Source organism: Mchenga conophoros, linkage group LG9 (assembly GCF_057382185.1).
Source record: "Mchenga conophoros isolate Kocher_MC1m ecotype Shallow Benthic linkage group LG9, M_conophoros_male_GT1.1, whole genome shotgun sequence".
Lineage (NCBI taxonomy): Eukaryota > Metazoa > Chordata > Actinopteri > Cichliformes > Cichlidae > Mchenga > Mchenga conophoros.
The window spans coordinates 27672629-27697478 of record NC_140534.1 but is presented as its reverse complement, the minus strand read 5'-3'; the positions used below and the strand labels follow the sequence as shown (position 1 = coordinate 27697478).

The 24850-nt window shown below is 40.9% G+C and overlaps 2 protein-coding genes across 4 annotated transcripts in view; one reads left to right on the top strand and one right to left on the bottom strand.

Moving 5' to 3' along the window:
• cct5 (chaperonin containing TCP1, subunit 5 (epsilon)) lies at positions 1-4001 on the bottom strand. The gene is made up of 11 exons (XM_085287321.1): positions 3762-4001; positions 3316-3376; positions 2960-3124; positions 2563-2761; positions 1906-2098; positions 1597-1746; positions 1346-1465; positions 1000-1185; positions 767-904; positions 484-664; positions 1-317 (listed from the first exon to the last, which is right to left on the bottom strand). The coding sequence occupies exons 1-11, from the start codon at positions 3864-3866 to the stop codon at positions 190-192; spliced, it is 1626 nt and encodes a 541-aa protein (XP_085143447.1). The 5' UTR covers positions 3867-4001; the 3' UTR covers positions 1-189.
• Positions 4002-4220: 219 nt separating this feature from the next.
• Positions 4221-24850, top strand: part of mtrr (5-methyltetrahydrofolate-homocysteine methyltransferase reductase) — a 32005-nt gene continuing 11375 nt past the window's right edge. Inside the window, exons 1-13 of one of the 3 annotated variants that reach the window (XM_085287319.1) lie at positions 4221-4306; positions 5280-5424; positions 5854-6007; positions 6180-6297; positions 6420-6924; positions 7014-7127; positions 7233-7389; positions 7482-7570; positions 9870-10050; positions 14646-14688; positions 16885-17065; positions 17720-17838; positions 23817-23909. In XM_085287319.1, the coding sequence (XP_085143445.1) occupies positions 5281-5424; positions 5854-6007; positions 6180-6297; positions 6420-6924; positions 7014-7127; positions 7233-7389; positions 7482-7570; positions 9870-10050; positions 14646-14688; positions 16885-17065; positions 17720-17838; positions 23817-23909 (1898 nt within the window). In that variant the 5' untranslated portion in view covers positions 4221-4306; position 5280. Of the gene's footprint in view, positions 4307-4395; positions 4705-5279; positions 5425-5853; positions 6008-6179; positions 6298-6419; positions 6925-7013; positions 7128-7232; positions 7390-7481; positions 7571-9869; positions 10051-14645; positions 14689-16884; positions 17066-17719; positions 17839-23816; positions 23910-24850 lie in introns of those variants that run through there. The other 2 variants (XM_085287318.1, XM_085287317.1) reach the window with 2 other exon arrangements.

Sequence of the window (24850 nt, the reverse complement as noted above, 5' to 3'; positions counted from 1 at the left end):
TGTGGAAATTTCAACAGACCAACATTTTAATGGTGACTCTGGTACTACAACAGCTTGAACATGTTGTATCCAACTATAAATAGCGATTCGTGGTGCAGCTTGGACACGATGCTCGGGGAAGTGCTGAAAACCTCTAGAACGGCATTTGTTTAAGAGGGCGCCCAAGCCTTTCTCGTGTTCAGGAGGGCTTCAGTCCTCGGTCTCCCCGGGGCTTCGGATGTCGTCTATCTTCAGGATCATCTTGACTACCTGAGTAGCGAGCAGGATCTGCTGCTTCTTGCCAATCAGGGTCTCGATCACATGCTGTTGCTTCATGTCTACAGGGGGAAAGAAGGGAGGGAAAAAAAAAAGAATTCAATAAATCATTGTGCTTTAACATTGAAGTGCAGTGCTGTCATCTCCAAAGGTGGTAATCCAGACTGAAGCCATGTTTAGTTCAGTATCTACTGCAGTGTATTATGTGCAGAGCAGGTGGTTGCTTACCATTGGTGTTTTTGTGTAAACAGTCAATGCCCAGGAATGGGTTGTTCTCTCTGACTTGTTTGGCTCTGACCTCTGTCATGGTCTGGATGGGGTTCAGCCCGCTGTTCTCAGCCAGGGCCATTGGGATTACCTCTAAAGCATCAGCAAAAGCCCTCATGGCATACTGTTCCAATGACGGGCACTGAAAAGGAAATTGACAGATGTCAATGAGAGTCGAGCAGGAACACAATCATGTTTATCGTAAATGCTAAGGTCAGAAAGTCTCTGATGCAATTTCTCTTACTTTGTCTGCAGCCTGGTTGACAGCTAGGGCACATGCGATCTCTGAAGCACCACCTCCGTACACGACTCTGTTGTCCTTGACCAAATTGCGGATTACGCACAGAGCATCATGGAGAGCACGCTTAGCCTCCTCGATGATCTATCAAGAAAGATGACACTTAATCAAAACTGGAATAATAATTGGAAAAAAACAAAACAAAAAACATGTAATTATGAATTTGCTTTTGGGCTCACCATCTTGTTGCCTCCACGGATGAAAATGGTCACAGCTCTGGTGTTTTTGCACTCCATGATAACCAACATGTGATCCTTGGTAGTGCCGAAGGAGATCTCCTTCACCAAACCAGCTGTGCCGAGCTTCTCCGGTGTCAGCTCACAGAACCTCGGGACAATGCGGCCTCCTGTAGCTATTGCTATCAACTGCAGACAAACAATTGATATCGACACTTCAACATAAACTCCACTTTATATTTTGTACTTGATGTAACATATGGCAAAAAGTTGCAAATACCTGACTGATCAAAGTGACAAAGGACAAAAAAAGTGTTTGATTAAAGAGTAATTTTGCATCTCGTCTTACCTCAATCTCAGGCCCTCCAACCCAACGCACAGCAGGCAGGTCATTTTGCAGCAGAAGATGGTTGGCTTCATCATCAAAGCCCCACTGGCAGATGGCCAAGTTAGCCCCATTACTTTTGACCTAAAATAAACGTGTCCATAAGCATGTGTGCCGATATGTGTATACTTATTTGCGGCTGCGATTTCTATGTTAATCAGTCAATAAATGAAATGGTTAAACATCAGTTGTTAACAGACTCTGAGGGTACCAACCTGTTGGATCATCTCCTCAAATTTCTCTTTTTCATATTTCTGGAGAGCTTTGTAGTCTTCCACAGAAGTCACATCCAGCTTATGCTTGGTCTTGGGCTTAGGAGGCTCAAACGGGCAGGTAAGAATGGCAATTTTAACATCTTTCAGAACCTGTGAAATAACAAAGGACAAGCTGTTAATCAAATTTTACAGATGGAGGTCAGAACAGAAACATTTATTTTGCCCCAGAAACTTTCAACTGATTTGATTCTTTTTGATCAAACACCAGACAGCCAATGACATCGTGTTACAAATTCCCATCGATCATACCTTGGGCATCTGGGGGTGGCTGAACTCTTTGTCAACTATGACTCCCTTGATGAGCTGTGTGTCCTCCAGCTTTCCTCCGACCTTGCCTTCCATCTTGATGAGCTCGAAGTCGACATCCTTCCTCTCCATATCAGCCACAGTGAGGATGGCATTCACTGCAATCTCTGCCATCTGTCTGTGGCACCGGTTGATGCTGAAAGACAAACAGAACTTTAGATAAAGCGTGGTAACAATGCTATTGCAAAATCACTGAAAAAAGGTTTTGCATTTGTTGCATGATGATAAGTCTGTGTCAGTTCTGACAGAAACACAAGTGCAGGTTCATTTAAAATGAACAAAAATATTTCTGCATCCATGCTGGAAGAACTTTAGAGATTTTGTTAAACAAAATGTATTGAAACATCTTTTCCCTTCCTTAACTCAAAAACAGAATAATAATCAGGAAATTTCTCTACTGACAGTTGTTATTATCTGCTCTATGACAATGTAGAAAAAGACGTGCCAGCTAGGTCAAAAGAGCATTTGGAAATGTAGACAAGCAGAGGAAACTAGTCCAAAAATAATTACTGTTAATTGTATTACTTATAACATAATAGTAAAAATAACACTAATAAACAAAAAGAAATAACCCAACAATATTTTGTATGGGGGACTTACACTTTGGATCCCAGTGTTGTCATGGCTGTTTGAACGAGAGGTTCTGTATTGTTGGGATCGTAGGGGAAGGTTTCAGCAATTTTGTCCAACTGCTCGGTGGCGATACGTGCGGCCTGGTCGTAACCGTCAGAGATCCTGATGGGATGGATTCCACGGTCCAGCAGCTGCTCAGCCTGTTCCAGCAGAGCTCCGGCCAGAACTGAGGGCAACAGAGAAGATGCAAATGCAAAAGCTAATTAATCTACAACCATAGTTTAGATAAAAGTTCCCTCATACGATGGAACAGTCTATATTGAGAGCATCAGAACTTCTCCCAAGTAGTCCCAAGTCTGTATTTCTTTTTTTATTAAAAAAAAACCAAAAAAAAAACCAACATCCTCATCTTCCTTTTCCATACCTACAACTCCAGTGGTTCCATCACCAATCTCATCATCTTGGGACTTTGACAGCTCCACCATAAGCTTGGCAATCTGGTGGTCCACATCCATCATGCTGAGAATGGTGGCGCCATCGTTGGTGACAGTTACCTCTCCATCTCTGTCAACCATCATTTTATCAAGACCTGCATGGAAAAAGTAAAAAGAAAAAAAAAGGCACAGGAGAAATAAGTGTTAAAAATCGGTATTCTAACGGCCAACTCTAATTCACGAAAAGCAATAATGACATATAGTTTCAAACACAAATGCTTCACTTTCAAAATAACAAACCGTTTGGACAGTTTGGTATGACAACACTACACTGGTTCAGACTTACCATTTGGTCCCAAAGACGTTTTAAGCGTTGACGCGACTGCCTTGGCTGCCATAATATGAGACTGCAAAATAGAAACATTTCCGAGTCATGCACACGTTTTTATTTTATTCCAAAGATAGGTATAACTTCCCTTTGCCTGAAAACCCCCAAACCTAAAATTCTGTGCATCACCGATGAGAGAAGTGGGCACAGCCCTGTCAGCAGCTCCTACCGGCTAAACGCATTACAGAAAGCACATGGGCCCCACCATTAGCATGACTGGCTAGTTATTTGGCTAATGCTATAGAGATGCTCTTGCACAAACAACTTAAGATTACATGATGAACCTGTGCTTAGTAATCGCAATCCACCTGTCATACGAGATCTGTGTACCCAACTCATTAAATTAACTGTAAAACAGCAGCTTTCTAACGAAAAGCTGTGTAGCGCTTGCTAGCCCATTGTACCTTCAATGCGTCAATTCCCGTTAACCGTGTCTTCTTATCCTGGTCTTTAATGATGATAAAAGGCCTTCCATACTCATCGAAAGCCAGTGTCCCCAAAGTGGACATGTTGACGGAGGGATTGGGTCACGTATTAAGTATATAAAGAATGAAATAATGAGTTTTAATAATAGAAATCTGGAGTGTGACTAAGCTGTGAGCCGCACGGGTCCGCCGGCGACTTCTGGAAGGCTCCGCGGGCGGAGAGGGCGGAACCAAGTACTGCTCAGTGTATCCTATAACATAGTTGTAATCTCTTTCTTTATAAGATAGCATTAAGAAATTTAAAAAGTTTATACATATTCTAAAAAAAAAATTATCGCCTCATCGCACTTAGAATATTGTAAGAATTAAAGTAAAAAGACACTTTTTTACAATATGGTTTCGCCCGATCTCGTTCAATCTCAGTCTGTGACCTGGTCTCGCGTGAATTGCAGTGACAATATTATAAAATTCCATGGGAAGGGCAGGACATATTACTGTATGATTTTCACCGCACTTTTGTAAAGGTAAACACCCACAGAGAACTGAATACACTAGATATATCTGATTTTAATTCCATATAAGCATATTTCACAAAGATTCGTGTTTTAAAGACGGGACTTATACTTTGACAACGTGACCTAAATGCGATGTGTCAGAATTAAGTTGTTAGCTGTCGCCTCTAACTAACTTTTAGCGAAACTTGTAACTTTGCTATCAATGTAAATCCGCTGCTTTTCACGGAAATGCATGAAACGTATGAAACAGCACGCTAATACCCACGTGCACTATTATGGTAACTTCTCTAAACGTCAAGAAATGACGTAACGTCCGGTTACTTGATGGTGGTGTCCAGGGCTGCGAAAGCTACGAAGGTTGTTCTGTGGCAGTCTGTCTGTCACCTGTCAAATGTTCACGGATGTTGGTAAGCCAAAACACCTGTAAAGACTACCTGTTTTTCTTTCCTTACCTTTAGAAAAAATAAAATATTACGGTCACTGTCATGTCCACTAAGTCCATCTATGTGTTGATGTATCTTTGAAATTACTGTATGCGCCTCTGTATGTTTACCACAGATTACAAGCACAAATGTTTGTGATCAGAACTACATTAATACGCTAGATATGCAGTTAGAGCCGGTCTACAAACACTTCCTTTGATTTCCTTTGTACGCTGTGGTAACATAGGTAAGCATAGGTAGCAAATCGACTTCTTAGTACTAGGTATGAGTAATGATATATTTGCATCTGTTGCTTGATCTTTGTTTTACATAATTTTGGCATCATGCTTGCGCTGACAACCCTTCACACCCGAGTGGACATAGCAAGTTTGTAAACATAAAAATGAATCAGCATTAGCCTCCTGGTTGTGTGCACTAAGTCCTTGCTGAGACACACGATCAGAGCAGCCATGGTCTACTGTGAAAATTGTTAATTATAAAATGTCATGTAGTTATAAACACACTGCACAAATGACCTCGTTTCTGTATGGATTTTCTAGCATGCCCTGTGAAGTGAAGCCTCGGTTTGTGGTCCTGTATGGGTCTCAGAAGGGCCAAGCCCAGTCCATAGCAGAAGGGATAGCCGAGGAGGCGGAGGAGCACGGGCTGGTTGCTGATCTCAGTTGCTTGAATGAGAACGAGAAGGTACATTCTAGTTTTCATTTATGTAGCGATCTTAGTCGTGTGTTGTGATGTACTTTTCCCAAATAATGAAGATATTGTCCCTTTCTTCTTTGCTTTATTAGCATCTGTATAAAGGGAATTTTTACCATAAAGGCACCAGTTTGGGAATGGTAGAAAAAGATTAACACATGAAGGCTCTAACACCATAAAAGCATAAATATCAACAACAATTAACAACATAAATATGTCAATAAAACAAATACAATCACTTTAGGTGAAGTACATATCTGTATAAAGTAAAATATTTACCAAGTCGCCCTCAGTTCAGCGATAGTTTAAAAAAGTTTAATATAAGAAAAATGATACCAAACAACACATCAACAACATTTTAATAAATATGATGCTGACTGATGGTTGTGTTTCTCTCGTCATTCACATAACTGGTTCCAGTACAATTTGGAGAAGGAGAGTGCCCCAGTGGTCTTTGTTGTTTCTACTACTGGAGATGGGGAACCGCCGGATAATGCCTTAAAATTTGTAAAGCGCATCAAGAGGAAGACCCTCTCCACTGACCACTATAAGCACCTTTCTTATGCACTTTTAGGTAAATTCTTTTATAAGGGTCTGTGGTAGCGCTCCTTGTAGCTCATCTGTCCGTATGGGAGTTTAATTTGAAAAACATGTTTGTCTATATCATCACGATGCAGAGCATTGCGCTGTTTACTTTCTGAACAGTTGCTGGAGAGTCTCAATCTGTTTCCCTCTGTCTGCTCCAGCTTTAGGAGACACAAATTATGCAAATTTCTGCAACTGTGGCAAGACCATTGAGCGGCGTCTACAAGAACTCGGAGCCAAGCAATTCTATGCTACGGGTTATGCAGATGATGGTATAGGGTAAGTTTTGCAGAGAAAGAAAATGTAAACATCCATCTTTAAGAGCACATGCAGACACATTAAACCCATATTTGTTTTCTTTTGTTTATGCTGCTGTCATTTGTGAACTTTGTTCTCTCTAGGCTGGAGTTGGTTGTGGATCCCTGGCTTGGGGGACTGTGGAAAGCTATCAAAGAATCCTTATCAAAAATGGCTTCTGTTGGGACAGCTCACTTGAAAGAGAGCCCAGAGGATTCAACCAAAGAAACTCCAGATTCATCAGTTCCAGATGTCCAACTGAACCTCTTAAGCATCGCTGAGCAGCAGAACTGCGAGTCAGTCAGAGCATCTGTACCCGCGGACTCCAAATTTGCATCTGTTGCTTCATCTTCAGTTTCTGCCGCTTCTGATCTCAAGCCAGCTTCTCCTGCGGGGAGCCCTGGGTTGGCATCCCAGTCTGGTGACGCTGCCAGTGTTTCCACATCAGCATCAAAAACACACACAGAGGAAACTGGAGTTCCCCACGTTGCACTGGCACATTCACTGTCATGCTCCATGCCACCCCTGTCTGAGTCCTCGCTCAATGTTCCTGCTCTGCCTCCTACCTATCTAGATGTTTCTCTTCAGGAGGTGGACACTATGGAAGAGGTGATGGATGTTCTTGCTGCTAGAACTTGGATTTAGCCCATGTTTCCTCCTTCACTGGCCACTAATTTTTTATTTATATATATTTTTAGATTGTGGGGCCATTAAACAAAGAGGCTCTTCATCAGGTGCCTATATCCAAGGCAGTTCAACTGACCAGTGGAGATGCAGTCAAGACAGCACTTCTCCTGGAACTGGAGATCTCTGTAAGCATGAGAAAAGATGCTCATTTAAATGAAGCTTTAATTAATCCCCAGTAAAGATTTAGATTGCAAGTTCAGTGTTGTAAGTTTCTTTTTTTCCATTCTCAGGCTTACCCAGTGTTGGCTTATCAACCAGGGGATTCCTTTGATGTGTTCTGCCCAAACAGGGCCGCAGACGTGGACCACATGCTCCACAGGCTGGGCCTTCACAGCCAAAGGAACCACCATGTCAATATTTCTCTGCAAAAAGACACTAAGAAAAAAGGTAATACTACAACTGGTACATTCTTGAAAATAACACACAATATGGACCCCATTAAGCTCATCCTTTTAATTTTCCTTCTTCCCCTCTTAAAGGTGCCCAGGTGCCACCCTACATCCCACAGAATGTTTCTCTCCTGTTTTTGCTCACATGGTGTCTGGAGATCAGAAGTGTTCCTAAGAAGGTACCATTTTCCCTATATTGCTTTGCAGCTACTTGCTGCATAAACAAAGTCACTTTTTCATGTGACAATCTGCTTGTTATTTTACTGTCTTAGCATAATAAAGGGAATGTGTCTTTCTGACACCGCTACCTGCACGTTGTTTTTATTTGTTGTGTCAAAGCTGGGAGAAAAATGTGTCGAGTAGTGTGAGTCAGCAGCGGGTCTGGACCCAGAAGATTTGCAGGTGTTTGTATAGTTTGGTTTAATACGCTCAGGCAAGGCTGGATTTACTAAGTCCTGGTCCAAAGCTGAAATAATCATTTAACCTCCGTGATCCCTCTGTTGAAACGTTAAAATTAAGTTCACATTTGGTGCGTGAAAATGTCAAATTGCCCAAGTGTTGAGCTTTCGTCAGTTTGTGAGCTTTGGCTGGCGATGTGGCCTGCGGTAGTTTCCTCTGATTCCTTAGATGTGATTCATTAGAAACTGTTAATGGTGAAGTTATTATTTTCACATCATCTTGTTATTTTGATTCTTTTTTGTTTTTTTTTTAATTAGAGAGCTTAAGTGATTATTTAATGAAAAACAAAGAGAAAAAGTGAAAAGAAAATTCCATCTGGCATGAGCTGTATCAGTTATTTACTCTTCACTACACACTTGCAGAAAACATGACAGTATATGGTAATAACCCTAAAGCTCTGATAAGCACGTCATTGTAAATACTGGTCTGAATCCAGTGCTCGATTCCCTTTGAAACCCTTAAATCGCACAACATTTAAAACACAATTTATATTTAATGATACACGCACACTACAGGTTTGCATTTATTTAAAAAGGTTACATTTTCTGGGAGTAGCAGTGGTTGGTATTGTCACCTCACAGCAAGAAGGTCTTGGGTCTGAGTTTGCATGCTCGCTCTCCAGGTACTCCAGCTTCCTCCCACAGTCTAAAGGCATCTAAAGAGATTTTAGGTTATCTGATGATTCTAAACTGACTGTAGGTGTTATGTGTTAGCCCTGCAACAGACTGGCAACTAGCAGCCCCGCCTCTTCCTTTTGATATCTGGCATAGGCTCCACTGCTCCATCTTGCAACCCAGAATAGGATAAGTGGAAGAAAAAAGACGGATGGGTTCCTTTTTCTCGTTAAGCATTTCAAAATATCTGACACGCTTATAAAACCCTGTGCAATAAAAAGTTGCTTTGTCATAATCATGAATTAAGTTAGCGAGCCATTATATATTGAATTCTGCTTGGATTTTATTTAAAGACTCTTTTTGAACTGCACCCAAAAAATTGATAAAGTGTCAGAAAGATGTAGAACATTTAAACGTTAACGGCTTCACTCAGTTCAGTTCCCTCAGAAGTCTTTATAGACGTTTTGTTCACAGCTTCCTCTATTAAATTCCTGCACATAAATAGATTTTTTTTCCCTGCCACTGTGTTGTTTAAAGACTTACAAGACAGTAAATGTTTTATTTTACAACACCTGCCTGTGTAATGTACTTCAGCTGTTTCACTAAAGCCAGCAATTTTTAAGCTTCACTTTTTTTTTTTAGGATCGGGAAAGATAATAACCTCTGGTTCTTTGGCAATGAGACTTCCCAGTCTTATGTGTAGCAGCATCAAACACAGGGAGATATAGCTGTACATCCCGATTCTCCAATTCTGCTGAGAAAAATGTTACACTCGATCCAGTGCAGTGAAGAACGTGCCACAAATCTTTGCATACATGCAGTCAAAGCTGTAATGAATCACTGAGATTATACAGAGCACTTCTTGACAAATACTTAAAGTTCAGATTACAGCATCTGATTGATTCATGGTTGCAGACTAAATTTTAAGCAGAAGCGTTTTAATGTTTCTTTGTGATCCCTTTAATCTTTTTATTTTAATTGCTGCCTACAATAAAAATAACAAGCAGTTGCTAATGAAACGAATGAAATGCCGATTAAACCGCAGCATGGCCTCTGCAAATGTAACTGGGTAATTGATTGCATTAATCGATTTTTAGGACTTTGTTTGAGAATTAAAAGATTGCTTCTTCGCCTCTGCTAGTTTCTCAGTCGTCTTAAAGGCCTTTTTTTCTCTTTTTTATATAAAAAAGAAAATTATAATTTTGTAGTGGAAGAAATGGCTTTGTGCATATTAAAATAGCTGTACTACATAATGGGGTTGGAGTCAGGGTCTACCTGTTTAGATTTCAGACTTTGTGTACAGTGTGGCTGGCTCTCCTTTTTGTAAAAGTCACGACAATTGTGGCTGACGGAGGTGCAGAACAGCTTCGGGTGACAGCGCATCTGATTTCTGTGTCTCTGTCAGGCGTTTCTGCGAGCTCTGGTGGAGCATACAGGGGACAGCGTGCAGAGGAGGAGACTGCAGGAGCTCTGCAGTAAACAAGGTGCTGCAGACTACAACCTGTATGTGAGAGACCCGAGCCTCAGCGTTTTGGAGCTTCTTACAGCCTTCCCATCCTGCTCACCTCCTCTCAGCCTCCTTATAGGTCAGACTCCCACCTCTTAGCTCATTCAGACAGAACATTTCTGTTTTTTTCCACCGACTAACAGAGCGTATAATCATCATTGATAAAGTGATCTTTTCCAGGTTTTAATGGGGATTCTGAAAGTCTCTCTAAAATACACAGTGTGATAAAAATCAGTTTTAGTCATAATTTTGACCTATTATCATAGATAAGTGTATTTTATGTTTTGGATTTTTCCAGTGTCTTCAAAAAAATCATTGCATTTTTTTTCAAACTTGCATGTTTAATTAAAACAAGTTTTCAATTTGCTTTAAAGAGAAGGAGAATTACAGTGATTGACGTGAGAGTGGGATTTTGACTGCACCCGCACTAAGTGTCAGTGGAATTATTTGTTTGAGAACTATTTATTTCACTTTTAATAACACCTCGTGTTATTGTCGCGCCTGCCTTCTGTCTTTTGTGATTCAGTTTGTCTGACTGGATCATTTTCATCCAGTAGGGGTCACTGTAGCCTTAGTAAAGCCCTGTTCTGTGAGCACAGGCTCATGGTTGATTTGGTCAGAGCATTTAATTATACCTAACAGTCAGAGAGAGGGCATCAAGAGGCTCCCCAAAGGGTCAACGCTCACTTCGTCGTCTCATTTTAAAATCTGCAGCTCCAATATTGTTTTGTTTCCAGTTTTTTGTAAATATAACGATATATATCAAGTCAAGATATATATTTTGAAGTTTATCCATGATCTCGCATTGTGCTAATAATATTGATGATTTTTTTCCCCCTGCTGTCTGCCACCTATCGTCTCCTTTTTTTTGACCCTTGGTGTGAACTGTTGGTAAGAAACTAACATTTTCCTTTCAGCTCATTAAGATAGTTGGCTGGTCATTCATTCAGTATAGATCTAATAAGCTTTGACTGAAACTTAGCAGACAGTGAAATTAGTTGGCTACAGCTTCATATACAAGTTGAGCTGTCCTCTAAAACAGCTGTGTCACAGCTCCTGGCCTACCCCAATGTCAGCTATTTTAGGCCTACTTGCCAACCACAGCACCTTTTACTCTGGTGAACTGATGCAGAAATTGGCAACGGGGACAACCGTGCCCTCGTGAAGAATGCGGCGTTGCAGACCCCTCAGGGCAGCAGCTGTTATTTGGTATACTGGTAAACCACTGAGCTTTGCAAGGACACGAATGCACAGGGTCAGTTTGGATCATAGGTTAATGGTAAACTCTGACTCAGGGTGTCGCTGTTAAAGTACACTGCTGTATTTTTGCAGTGTTCTTGGTTCATTACCTCAACTGAAGGGCAGGCATTTGCTGATTAGGGTTTAGGCTGATTTACACTAAGTGTAAATAATGAGGAGAGATGTCTCTGGACCCACATGTCTTTGGCCAAGTGCAGGCTGGTTACAAAAGTAGATGCTGGGTCTAAATTGAGAAAGATGCCCACTTTTCAGAGCCAGATGTCGTGTTGATAGTTCATTGATTCGTACAGAGTGTTAGATAAAAACTTTGGGGTCAAAGCCCCTGGGAACTGAATGCTGTCCATGAGCATCTTTTTCAATTACTTTACAGCAGACCTCAAATGAAATCGTACCAAGGTGCAGTTTTCTTTTCTATTCTTTTACTTTTTTGCTGGACTTAAACTTGCAGAACAAAATAATCCTCACTAAAGTAAAGTAAAGGGAATATGTCTGTATCCCAAGAGGTTATTGGCCCTTCTGTTTTGAGGAAAAGCATTAAATTTAAAATGAAATTTCTTGGCCACAGAGAACTGATTGCTTATCACTTCTATTCCCACTTTATTCACTTAAGTCGCAATAAAAACGCCACAGAAAATGTTTAAATGGTTTCGGAAAACCATGAGCTAGCAGGTCCTTCGTTCAGAAATAACTTGAAATTAGCATTTGCAGGCTATTAAAAGCTGCAAAAACCTTCCTGAGGAGAATTTCACTTAACGCCTTAATGCTAACAACTTCTCTAATTCCATGCACAGCCAAAGAAACTCTCCATAAATCTCGAGAAGTATATACTTTTATGTGCAACCACATTTCTATCTCATTTATTCTACTAAAATGGTACCTCTGCATATAAATTGCAGCACAGAGACTTTTGAGATGAAATAGATTATATTGTTGTGCACTATGATCGATGATACCGCTGAAAACATAGTGGGGATCTTGGGACTGTGCTTTTTTCTTTTTTTCTTTTCTTAAGCCTTTTTTGGATTACATATTTAAAAATGTATCTTCAAGCCACTGACTGCGACAAAAAAGCTTTGCATTCAGAGGGTTTTAAAAGTGATCCATCCTCTGTATCTACCACCAGTATCATTGCAGCGCAGTGATGCGAGATGATGGATTGATTGTCCTCTGATTCAGACATGTGCTGTCACTCTGTGATAGAAAGGCAGCAACTCAAGCTCTGCACAGCTGTGGAGGATAGCGCTAACATACACGATACACCCTCTGATGGAGAGGTGTACACTTGCACCGACTGAAAGGATCCTCAGATATTTTGTATGTGAGGATTTGTCCCATTAAGCAGCAACTCACTGTTGGTTTTTGAGAAACTTTAAAAACAGGAACGATTTATTTATCCATTCTGGTGCAGCGCTACGCTGAATAAATAAATAAATAATTAGAGCTACTCTAATTATCTCTAAAGATTTATTTACAGATGATTCACTGTGGGTTGTATCTCCAGTACATGCACATTGATTACAACTAAACAAGGCCGTCCTGTAATCTTGGCTCACCTTGTGATACGTTAATACATTTTAAGCCTCTAAGTCTGAAACATTTGGACTTCTTTCAGAATATAAGTCCTCTTTGCTCCGGCTAGTTTTAATATTATGAGTCGTGCTGGATATTGGAGGCATCTCAAAGAGAAATACAAGACACTGCTATTTCTCCGACTTCAAATATATAACAAGGAATCTCTTTATTGAGTATATTTATGCAGCTTTTCAAATACTGACATGCAAAACTGCCCTTTCAGTTAAATTTACATCAAAGAAAAGAATATGTTTTCCCCATAAAATACTCTTTTTAACCTAATCTTCCAGGTTTTCTTTACACATCTGATTTTCTGTGATAGTAGAAATAATTCAATGCTTCACTAAGATGGCAGGTCATGAAACAATTACAATACAGATGGGCTATAGCGGCAGAAGACCACACTGGCTGCCACTTCTGGGAGCTAAGAACAAGAAACTGAGGGTGCGGTTTTCAGGCTCCCCAAAATTGGGCAATGAAAATTGAAAAAACATTGCCTGGTTTGATGAATCTTAATTTCTGCTGCAGCATTCGGATTTAATTTAGTGTAAACGACATGAAAGTATAGATCCATCTTGCCTTTGGGGTGCTGGTTACCCTACTGGAGGTGTTGTAGTGGTGTGGGGGATATTTTCTTGGCACACTTTGGACCCCTAAGCACCAACTGAGCATTGTTTGAACAGCACAGCCTACCTGAGTATTGTTGCTGAACATGTCTGTCCCTTTATGAACACAGTGTACCCATCTTCTTATTGTTGCTCCAGCAGGATAACACAATGTTACAAACTCAAATCATCCCAAACTGGGCTCCCAAACATGACAACGACTTCACTGTACTCACTGTACTTAAAGTGGTTAAAAACCCAATCGCAACCAAGCATTAAATATCTTTATTTTCTTAGGAAATGTATTAAAAAACATGTGCATTGCTTTTATTTAGTTTATTTTATTAGCCGACTGTTCTTTACTGTCTAAAACTGATGTTAGCCCCTGGCCCTGTTTTTATTTTTCAGTTTTGTTGGTCTTTTCAGTGTCTGAGGGTATGTGGATAAATTATTAGTAGCTAACTGCTGTTTCAGCAAAGCCTTTGCGTTTGTTTAAAATATCTCAGCGCAAAGAGATGAAATGGACGTCAAAGTGCGGAGCTGTCTCTCTGAAACCTCTGAGCTGTTTAGATGTCAGAGAAATCCAGAAAGAGAGGAGAGAGCAGATTTAGACCAGCTGTTTGTTTCTCTGGCAATTTAGCAGAAAAATGTGTTATTGTACAGCCTCAGCTGGTACATATGGTGGTGCTTTACTTGTCCGGCTTCATCTATCACCGAGATACAAATAAAATGTAGCGAGTGCACAGCAAGCACGTCGCACAACTCTCAATCTCTCTCTTTGCCAGCGTCTAATCAGTGGTGCTGGGCACTGGATAGAGAATGGCATATCTTGTTGCTGTCAGGTAAAAAAGTTATCTCAAACTCTTAAAAAAAAGTTTTCTCGATGTAACTGACACCTCCTCGCATATACAATGTGTGCGACATATTACCCAAAAGAGGGCACCTTCATGGCTGGCATTGAAATAAGGTCTGCATAAGCAATCTGTTTCCTACTGGCGCCACATCTGGACACTTGGGATTCTATAACCCTGAGTTTGTAATTTCATAAATATAGAAGTGTGTCCTAGAAACAAGACTGTAACCTGGGTGGGGGGTTACTGAGGATAGATTGGTAGGTAGGACGTTTCAATGGACCGAAATGACTTTCACATAATTCGTCTCCTCTCTGTGGTGATTGACTGCGTAACCAAATCTTAGCAAGACAGCGCGGTGATTGACATTTGTGCTTGCCTTTCAGAGCATTTGCCAAAACTGCAACCCCGGCCTTATTCAGCAGCCAGGTAAGGTGACAGAAAATTACACTGAAGAATACGCTTTGTACTGTAGAGCTGCACAAGTGTGCTTTATCACCCAAGTATGTCTGTTTTATTCTCAGTGGTCTTGGAAGACTAAATCTTTAAACGCTAGCTGGTGTTTTCTTTCTGCACAACAGAACTATCCTGTTTGGTTTGGGGCTGGATTAATGCTGAACAGTTTCGTTGGGGGGTGGGGTGTGTGTGGTGGTGGTGGTGCGTCAAGTAAATATGGTATCCTGATTTCATATACATTTTACATGGCTGTGCATGAATACTGCGTTACACAAGTATAATAGAAATCCATTTGTGTGTGTGTGTTGTTTGGTCTCATAGCTGCCTAACTTTGTTTTGAAAGTCTTGTTGCTGTTTTATTCCTACGCATGCATCATGATATATCACTGAATGCCCAGGTTTGTTTATTAGGCACCACTGGACAAGAGAGTTTGGGTTTGCATGATAAAATATTGATTTTGCTCTGTTGGCAGCTGGGAAATGCAACAGCATCCACTGGAGATCTGCTATTTTGCCAATCCCTTCACGGGGTGGATTGAGCTTTCAAATTATCGGACATTAAGAGCGTTAAGGAGAGGGAGTGGGAGTTAATAACATGAGAGAGAAGCTCTGTTAACTTAATAAAATCTGGCATTAATATAAAATCAGATTTGTTGAGGTACTTAGAAAGAACTTTAAAAAGTAATAGTCATTTGAATTGTGTAGGGTGACAAATTAAAGGAAAAACCTGAACATTTATACCTACAGCAAGGGCGTCCAGGGGCGTGCTATGTTGTGTGCAGGGCATTGTGTTGGCTATGAGTGACCACCTCTAGTGAAGAAATATTTCTTACCTGGTATGGGTTGTTTCTTGCAGCATGACAGTCTCTCCTCCTTGGGGCACAAGGGGACATAGAGCATGAAAATTATATGAATCATCTGGTGTGGCCTTTGTAGCTGCAATATTTCAAGCCAGATATACACCTTTTGGAAGATTTTGGGTTCAGCGTGTTAGATGCAGTCTCCATCACCAAATGTGGGAGTATCTTTGGAAGAAGTGTGTTTCATCTCTCCAGTAGAGTTTCAGAGAATTCGTGCCATGGCACAGCGAAGCTCTTCTGGTGGCAATTGGCAGCGTGACACTTTAGTAAGACACTTTATGTAAGTTTTTCGTATCTGTGTGAAGCTTGTTTTGGACTCCTTTTGCCAGACGTGCACATTATGTGGTATACATTCGTTTGAATGGCTGTTTGTAGATTTCATTGATAGGAAGAAACTGCATAAATGAACGGACTTTAAATATTGCATAGACTTTAGCTAGCTGTGCTTAGTTTAAATAGGCCAAGTGTTCCTTCTTTTTTCCTCACTTAGCTAGTCATTGATTTGCGCTCCATTTTAAGCTAGTGCCCATTAGGTTTGCTTTGAGACTCATGTTGAACAGCAACATCTAACGCAATGTCAAAACGTCTCCGCTCCTCTCATTAGTCTCTCCCTTAGCTGCTTGTGTGTGTGTGTGTGTGTGTGTGTGCACGCGCGAAGAGAGATGGGAAATGGACAGGAGAGAGTGGCTGTAGTTTATCAGATGGTGCAGAGACATTAGAGACCTGCATTATTGATGCTGTGGTCAATAGAGGTCTCCAGTGGCCCACAGGAACCGGAGAGCGAAGGATAAGAGTGTGCGAGAGTGCTCTAGCCGACAGTGAATAGAGAGGCATCTTTATCGAGGCAAATAAGACAGAAGCTTTTATTCTTCGAGAAGCAGAAATCACATTCTGGTTTGATTTTAAGAAAATATGTACACATACGTGTTTATTAGGAGGCTAATACACAGTATATGTCAATCTCAAGCGTAGGATCCAAAAAAACACTACTAGATACAGTGGGTGAAAGCTCTGTGAGGCTTCCTCCAAACTGAGTCATTTTACCACTTGTTGTGCCTGAGATATCACTAAACAGCTGACATTGTTCGAAATGGGTAGCTGTAAGTAACGGCCATGCTGAAGTAATTGGCCTAAAATAATCTTTCCCAATTTTCTGCTCTCCCTGTGCCTCTCTGTGTTTCACTCTGTTTTCACTTCCTCCCTGCTTGTCACTGTCTGTATGCCTTGCACACACACTCTCACATGCTGATGTTTCCCCCCTGTCTCTGCCTTTTTCCATCTCAAACCATCTGTGGTGCCATCTCTGTAGCTCTCGTCTTAGACACCCAGGAAAGCTTCATTTTGTCTTCAACGTGGTAGAGATCCCAGCATGCTCCGGCCGGCCCGCGGGGAGGCGAGGCTTGTGTACTGGCTGGCTATTTGACCTCATCAATCCTGGCCTGGTTTTCCCTGGGAAGGCTGATTCGTCCAGCAGCCCAGCACTGCCAAAGGTAATGAGTAGACTGGGGTAAAAAAAAGCTGAAAGTAGATTGTGCACATTTGTGGTCTTGGCTGATAAATTTCTAAGTGCTCATATTTGCTGGTACAAGCGCTGTAGGAGTTGCAAGAAAACGCTCATAGGGTGAGAAAAAATAGATGTACCCTTCTGGCTAGGTTGAAATCTTGCTACACTTTACTGGGCCTTACTTTGTCTTTGTTTCGATTTTTCCAGTAAAATAGCAAAAGAGGTTGACTGCCCCATTCTCCTTCTAGTATTACAGTTGAAGAGGTACTAGAAGGGGTGGGAAGCAAGAGTTGAAACGGCTTGAAATTGTGCTGTGCTGGGCGTTAGGGATTCAGACAGCTTCCACTACGTGTTTTATGTCCCTCTGAAAACTCGGCTTTACTAGCTCAGACATGTAAAGAGAGTGAGCTTTGAGCCAGTTGTGTGTGGTTAATTAAAGTAAAGTAGTTTAACTTAGAGGAAGCAGTCTTCCCTACCACATACCCTATGGATTTCAATTGCAGCGCATGAGTTTTCTCATTAGTATATCTTAGAGTAAGAAGTACATCAATGAATCGATTGGCAAGCCCACAGCGGCTCCTTGGCATTGTTGTAATTACTCTAATTATTGTAAATGCGCTCTAATGTCCTTTGATGCTAGATCCATGTGAGTTTGAAACCCAACGCGTCTTTTCGGCTTCCCCCTGATCCATCAGTGCCCTTCATCATGGTTGGCCCAGGCACCGGAGTCGCTCCATTCATCGGCTTCCTCCAGCAAAGGTACGCTTATGTGTTTTTTTTAAGCGCACAATAGAATATCAGCTTGCAACACAAGTGACTTTTTTCCCCAAATAAGAGGCTCATTGCATATTTTGAGATCTCCCATTTTGGAAATGTTTCCGTCAAGAGGATTCAAGTACATGTAATAATGCACTTGAATCGGCGCCAAAAATCGCAGCTGAAGCGGGTCAGCGAAATGTCCGTGTCAAGCATCGGGTTATGTGCTGATTTGTGCGAAGTGTCGCACACACATTTCCAGCTGAAATTACGCAGCCTTTAATGAATATTCACAATGTTGAAGTGATGTTAAGTGCTCATCATCTGTGCATATTTTCTGCAGAGACAATTAAATGAGACCCTTCTCAAAGCCGGTAAAAAGACCACGTCATGTACATCACATAAGCCATAATAAATCTCGCAGCGAGGGCTGCGATCACGTCAGGGATTATGTCAGGTGCTTTACTTATCTCTCCAGGAATAAATTACACTTTCTCTGATGCACAAATTTATGACTTCTGTAATAAAGGGCCAAGAGTTAAAGCAGCACGTGGAGTGATATTGATTTCAAAGTAAATTCTCCAGTAGGTGGTGGTCATGTTGGAGCAAATCATTGCTTGTAATTGCCAAAGAGGTGATTGGAGGATATTGACTGTTAGCTTAGTAGGCAGTAGTTCTCTCCAGCTAGTTAAACCATCGCTGCGTTGTACGTCTGTGATTGAAGAGTTCTCTCAATTAGAGGAAGACGTGACATTTTGTTTAATTGTCTGAATTGATGGCTAAATCGAGATTGCGAGATTGCGAGAAGATGACCTGTCAGAAGGATTTAATGTGATCCGGGCTGATGGCTGTGTGTTGAACCAGGCTTATAGCCACCATGAATTGTCAGAAAGCGCAGTAAGCCTTTTTAGTCAGACTGACATGTCTAACTCTTGGGTGGCTTTGTGTAAATGAGGTTGTGCCCCAGTCAACTCCAATTGTCTCTAAATCCCCCGGATGTCTGCTCTGTAGTGGCGGGTGGTGTCCGCGCGTGATTGCTCTGAGAGGTGACCGGCTGAAGTGATGGCAGCGGTGGATTGTCTGCCGCAAAGATTCGGGGAAAGATGAGTGGTCATCTCGGGTGATGCTTTGCTAGTGCCTGTGGGATGGAGCGATGAAGATAGCACATTTTCTGACTGACCTGGTCGCAGCACTCACAGGCAGGCTCTTCTTCTTAATGATAAAGGCTCAGCCAGAGGGACAGTGCTCTGATGTAAGGCACTGATATGAACATATTAGTCTTACTTTCATCCTTACAGCAGAGGCCAAATATTGCTCTCCAAAATGTAAATCTCTAAAAAAAGCACATTCGAGTGTTTTATTACAGCAGCGGACGAGGATTTTGATTGATTTTTACAAGGCTGCGTGTTCATAACGCTCAGCCTCCTAATCAAATATGTCCTTAAAGTTCAGTTTAAAGACTTGTTTTTTTTGTTTTTTTTTTGTTTTTTTTCTTTTCTTTTTTTATATCACGCAGCTCTTGACTGTTCCAGCATAAGCCCACGTGAATCAATTCATCCCAGCTGTCTCGACAGTCGCTTCTCCTCGTCTGCGTCTCTCATCTTCTCCCCTGCCAGCTGCGTATTCTGCTCGAGGATTGTAAAAACCTGTCGCGGTGCGCGGCATTGTGCACAATCTATCTTGAGATTCCAAACAAAGCCTCGGTGGCTGACGCTGCATTCTGATAGGAGATAACAATCACCAGTTTGTCAACGGGACGCCGTATCTGCCTCGAGGCCCGAGAAGGGCCCTGTTAGCAACAAAACAACACGGGGACACTTCGATCTTCCTACCTCTCCCCTCGTTCGCCCCCACTGTTAATCGATGGCTGTTTTCAAAAGTACTTTGTACGGGTTTGTAGCACTGGTAACAAGTAGAAGAAGAGTCTCTAAAGGTCAGAGGCTCACTTGGTGGTACCAGGAGATTTTAATAAGGGCCTCCAGTAGTATTGATTGCTGTTGTGTTCGTGGAAGGATTTTATGGAGAATGTGATTTTCAGCGTCTTTCAGTTTAGCTGGGAGCAGTGACAGTTAAACAAATATTGTATTTTAAGTGAGTGGTTTGCTTTAATCCTCTTAGAAGCCATAACATAACAAGTTTTTCTTTTGGAGTGGAAAAAAAAGAATCTTTTTTCCTCAGTTTTAGGTGCACCAGTAGGCATATTTGGTACATTCAATACAACAATTTGTATTAAAGTTTGTGTTTTTGTGTGAGCAAATATTTAGCTTCCATTTATCAGTTCAAACAGAAAGCTGACTACAATTAGGCAGCTTAAGCATCTTGCTTCCGTATTATGAAAACATTTTGAATTCATCACTTTGGATGTATATTGTAATTCTGCAATGCAATGTCAGTGATTAAGTCTCAAGCTGTTGTTGTTTTTTGGCTCTTTTGTATTTTTAGAATGTAAAAATGCACTCAATGCCACTCGCATTGAGCTGCAAAGATGAAAATGAAAGATATGAGATAATTGTGATGTTTACCAGGCCTTAACCTCAGCTTCCCTTGCAGTTTCCCCTCCTGCTGATCAACTGAATGGCGCTGAAAGGCAACCGCCTCTGATTTCGACCCCAAATGGAGTGCTCTGTAGATGCTGCATTCCCCTGGGATTTTATTGCAGGCTGTTATAGTGTGGGTATGTGGTGTGATGTGATTTGTATTCAAGGAAAGGCGCCGGTGTGGTCTACTCAGAATGGAATCCAGGTTTTTCATATTGGTATTGATCCCTTTAGGGCAGGCGGCGAGAGGAGAGACGAGCCCACTAAAATGAGTTTACTTGAGGCTGTTTGCAGATCAGAAGAATCTCGTCCAGGATGCTAATGGACGGGATCTGAGCGTTCAGATGAAGTCAGCCAGACAGCTCTGTTACCCAGTCTCAGTCGCAAAGTTCAAACAAATGTATTCCCTGAATCTTTCTTACTTACTGGTCAACTTTACATTTAATTAATGAGAGCTAAGCTTTGTTTTTAGTATTCGCAGTCACACTTGCGCATTGATTTGTTTTTGCCTATTGCTAATTACTGTAGCGCTACAACAAAACAGTTGATTACTCTCTTCATTATTTAAAAAAAAAAAAATGTAATGAATCTGGTAATCCAGTCAGAAAATGTCAGAAAATACAACCTCATTTCCAGAATAACCTGGGATGCTGTGTTAAATGTAAATAAAAACAGAAAGCAATGATTTGCAAGTCATTTAAACCTTTATTTGGTTCAGTGTACTGCAGAGACTGCACAGATGCCAGCAACATGCTTCAAAACATGAGATGGAGGAAATGAAATTCAGAGATGTGTTATCCTAAATAGACACTTCATAAACATTTCATTCCTCAATGAGAAACTGGCAACACTTTAGTTAAATGAGTGGCAATGAATAGAAACTCCTATGGAGATGTTTATTTATTGATTTTGCTTTTCCCAAAGTAAAGAGAAGGAGGGTATGACTGCTCTTTGGAAGACTTTGTGGGCAAATAATTCAGCAATTTCAGGATAAAAAAATGTATTGTTATGTAGAATCTGGGAACTCCATCATCTGTGGTACATCATATCAGTAAAATCACAGTATACAGGGAGCAATCAGTCATGATTTTTCTGTTCTTCAGGAACAGCTTTGAAGACACGTCTCTGTTGTGAAAATCACCACGTGGGCCCAACAAGACTTTTTTCAGTGTCAGTTTATCACGGAATCCAGGATTGCAAGTTAGATCTGTGCCTTCCAAGGGAAATCCATACATAAACAAGATTTCGAAATTGACCCAAGTCAATTTAAGACAGACTGAGGGGAAGTGGAAAAGTGTCCTGTGGTCTCGCCAGTCAATATCTTAAATTGTTTTTGGTAATCGTGGACGCCACGTCCTTCAGGCTAAAGAGCAGACGAACCATCTGGCTTGTTATTGGCACTCAGTTCAATGCGAGCATCTTTGATTGTATGGGGGGAGGGCATTATTGCACATGGCTTTATAAACTTGCACATCTGTGAGCGCGCCATTAATGCTAAGTTAAGTTTTGGAGCAGCATATGCTGTCATCCAGACACTTTACTTTTTCGGGAATACTTTAATTATTTTAACAAAGCAAGTGCTGAACCATGGTTTTCATGTTTTTTCAGCAGCGTGCCTTCTTAGTAAAAAAAACAGTTGGAGAGTGTTAAATTTAGTTACTTTTCTGCAATGTGGTAAACATAACTAAATAGAGTTTTTAATGAGATTTATTACTGGCATCACATTCAAAATGAGCATGTTTTCTAAAAGGAAAAACAAAACGTCAGAGTTTCAGTGTTCACTATGTTGTCTTTATGCAATCTGTAATTAAATATGAGGGCTAATAGACCTGCAACTCATAGATTCTGACCTTTATGTACAGTTTACATAGTGTTGTTTGGAAACACTGTAATTAAGAGTTCTTTGTGGTCTACAGGCTAAAGTGACTTCTTTGTGTTGCCGAGTTCAAATTTATATTAAAACAGTACAAATCTTTTAAAAAACAGATACAAGTGTCCTCTACCTTTTTAAACCAATTCAGCGACCTGTCATCCAATAGCATAGTGACAATAAAATCCAGTCAGTCTTCTGCTAAATTTAGATTCTTCCTGGCTTTGACTTAAACCTTTGTTTTTGTGCAGTGGATATCGAATATTTCATCTCGCCTTTCCAATCAAAGATGTTTCCACCTTGTTTATGTCATCTGCATCGTGCTGTTTGAATCATGCTGTTTGAACCGTCTTGGTTACCTGAGTCTTATTAGCTGTTGTTGTGCAAAAGCAATCTAGATTATTTATTGTTCCCTCATGAAACATATCCAGTCCAGTCCAGTTCTAACCTGTGCCTTCAATGGAGGTCTTGCCCACAAAACTGCCTCCAACTCCATGCAAAAATATCTTTTGCCTGGAGATTTTCTTATCCACATCCTGAGTCTTCGTCTCTGCTCATCTTGCAGTTTTAGATGTAGATGTGAGATGACTCAGACTGTCTCCAGTAGGTGAAAATTTGCAAAATATTCAGATCATTTAAAAATATTTCAATAAATGTAGTTCATTTTGTCTTAATTTTGAGGTTAGTCATTTATTTTTTGTGCTGAAATACTTATTAGATTACTTATTAGCACAGATTTAAAAGTATTATCACCTCTTTAAGCACAATATCCCTCCATTAGTCTCAGGAGCTGGCTGCTATTTTCATTTTGTGATAGCTGGAAAACACAGCAGGATTCAGTCTGTCTGTGAACAGCAAAGGATGGGATTTAGGGAAACAGGCACCGTATCCTCGGAGCGCAGCGGTGCAGCACAAAGAGCCCAGTCTCAGTGTCTCTCTGTGGTATTTCTCAGCCCCTTGTCATGGTTGGTCACTTCAGCTAGCCCCTCCCCAAATCACCCACTCACAGCTAGGGTAACAGATAATGCCGGTCTCTTTAGACAGTCAACTGACTGATGGCATCATGAAAGGTTGGAGGTCAACTGTTATCTGGGAGAGAGCTGTCACCTTTGCGGCAGGTGTGTGGCACAGATAACGGCATCCTCAGAGCCGCTTTGTGTTTCTGCATTGCTGTTGCCTGCAAAGTACTCTGGGAGATTTGCCAAACTCCAAAGCCACAAGAGAAATCACTTTTTCAGGAGCAGGTTTTTTTTTTATGTTGTTGCACCGAATAACAGACACACATAAATGTAGGAGTAAAACTTGTACACACTCACACACTGAGCCCTAGTTTCATTTTCAGCAGCTGCTTATTGTGATGGAACCTGTGCTTGGGTGGAATTTAATAATGCATATAATGTCCTTCCTTAAACACACAGGTCGTCTCTGTGCACGTGCCACTCCTGTCATTACAGACAGTGCTCAACAGCGTCACATCTCTTCTTTAGCCTTTTGCTGTGACTAAGGACTCTCCTCCATCGGGCCTGTGTCTGTTTGTATTGATTGACCACTAACATCTGTTGTTTGACTTTCAGAGAGGAGGAGAGACAGACGAACCCCGAGGCCATATTTGGAGAGACCTGGCTGTTCTTTGGATGCCGCCACAGAGACCGAGACTACCTGTTTCGGTAAAGTGTATTTTTCCTTTCAGTTCAGTCGTCATTCAGACCCACATACCTTTTGTGATTCAGATTTAGTCCTCTCCATAACCCTCTTTACCTTGCTGCTGCACTTCTCCATGTATTAAAATCTGTGACCTGCATAATGAAGACTGCAGTCTGAATGTACAATGTGTGAGTTTTATTATTCACTTCTATATATCTATATCTATATTAAATGCTCAGGGTATGTTCTAGGGTGTTTGGGAAGAAAACTAACATGCATAAGCAGCTACTTTACTTAATGTTGCAAGATCCTCTGACCTTTTAACATGGTTTGGTTTATATAGCTGTTATCTGGAAATTCCTAGAATATCCAAATAATATTTTAAAAATTAAAGCATTAAAATATGTAATATTAAAGCTCCACTAAAGGTATATTTTATAAAAACATGGGATCTATAGTGTGGTTAATGTTGGTTTTAGGGATAATTACCATTTAATTTATGAACGCAAATGGATTGTGAACACAGTCAGTCCCAGCAAGTCTACTCAGAACTCACTCAACTGGTTGTATTCTGGTTATAAATACAACCAATGTCATGTTACACTGAAATCCAACCTTTAGTGGAAGACTCCAGGTTATTGCCAATTTGCCCCCCTCCCCCCCCCCTCCCCCTCCAATGCCATTTCAAAGGCAACATCCACTGTTTTCCCTCAGGGGGTCTGTAGCATTAGGATCACTTTTAGCTTCTCTTAATTCATTGTTTTAGCCTATAAATCTAATTCTGACTGTTTTGGTTCACTTTTATATTCAACAGCCTTAAAAGCTGTAAAAAGCTTCAAAAAGCATGTAGTTAGCAAGTTAGCATGTGGTGGTGGTAAAGCATTTAATAGCTTAATACTAAATATTTTCCACAACAAATACGGTGCAGGATTCACAGCTAAAAATAGATAAATAAAGTAAATGT

Excerpts from the sequence above, each read along its gene's own strand:
- cct5 (XM_085287321.1), bottom strand. The coding sequence starts at position 3,866 with ATGTCCACTTTGGGGACACTGGCTTTCGATGAGTATGGAAGGCCTTTT. Across the intron at positions 1,466-1,596 it reads TTGAGGAGATGATCCAACAG|GTCAAAAGTAATGGGGCTAA; the intron begins GTTGGTACCCTC and ends CGTTTATTTTAG. Across the intron at positions 905-999 it reads TCCGTGGAGGCAACAAGATG|ATCATCGAGGAGGCTAAGCG; the intron begins GTGAGCCCAAAA and ends CTTTCTTGATAG.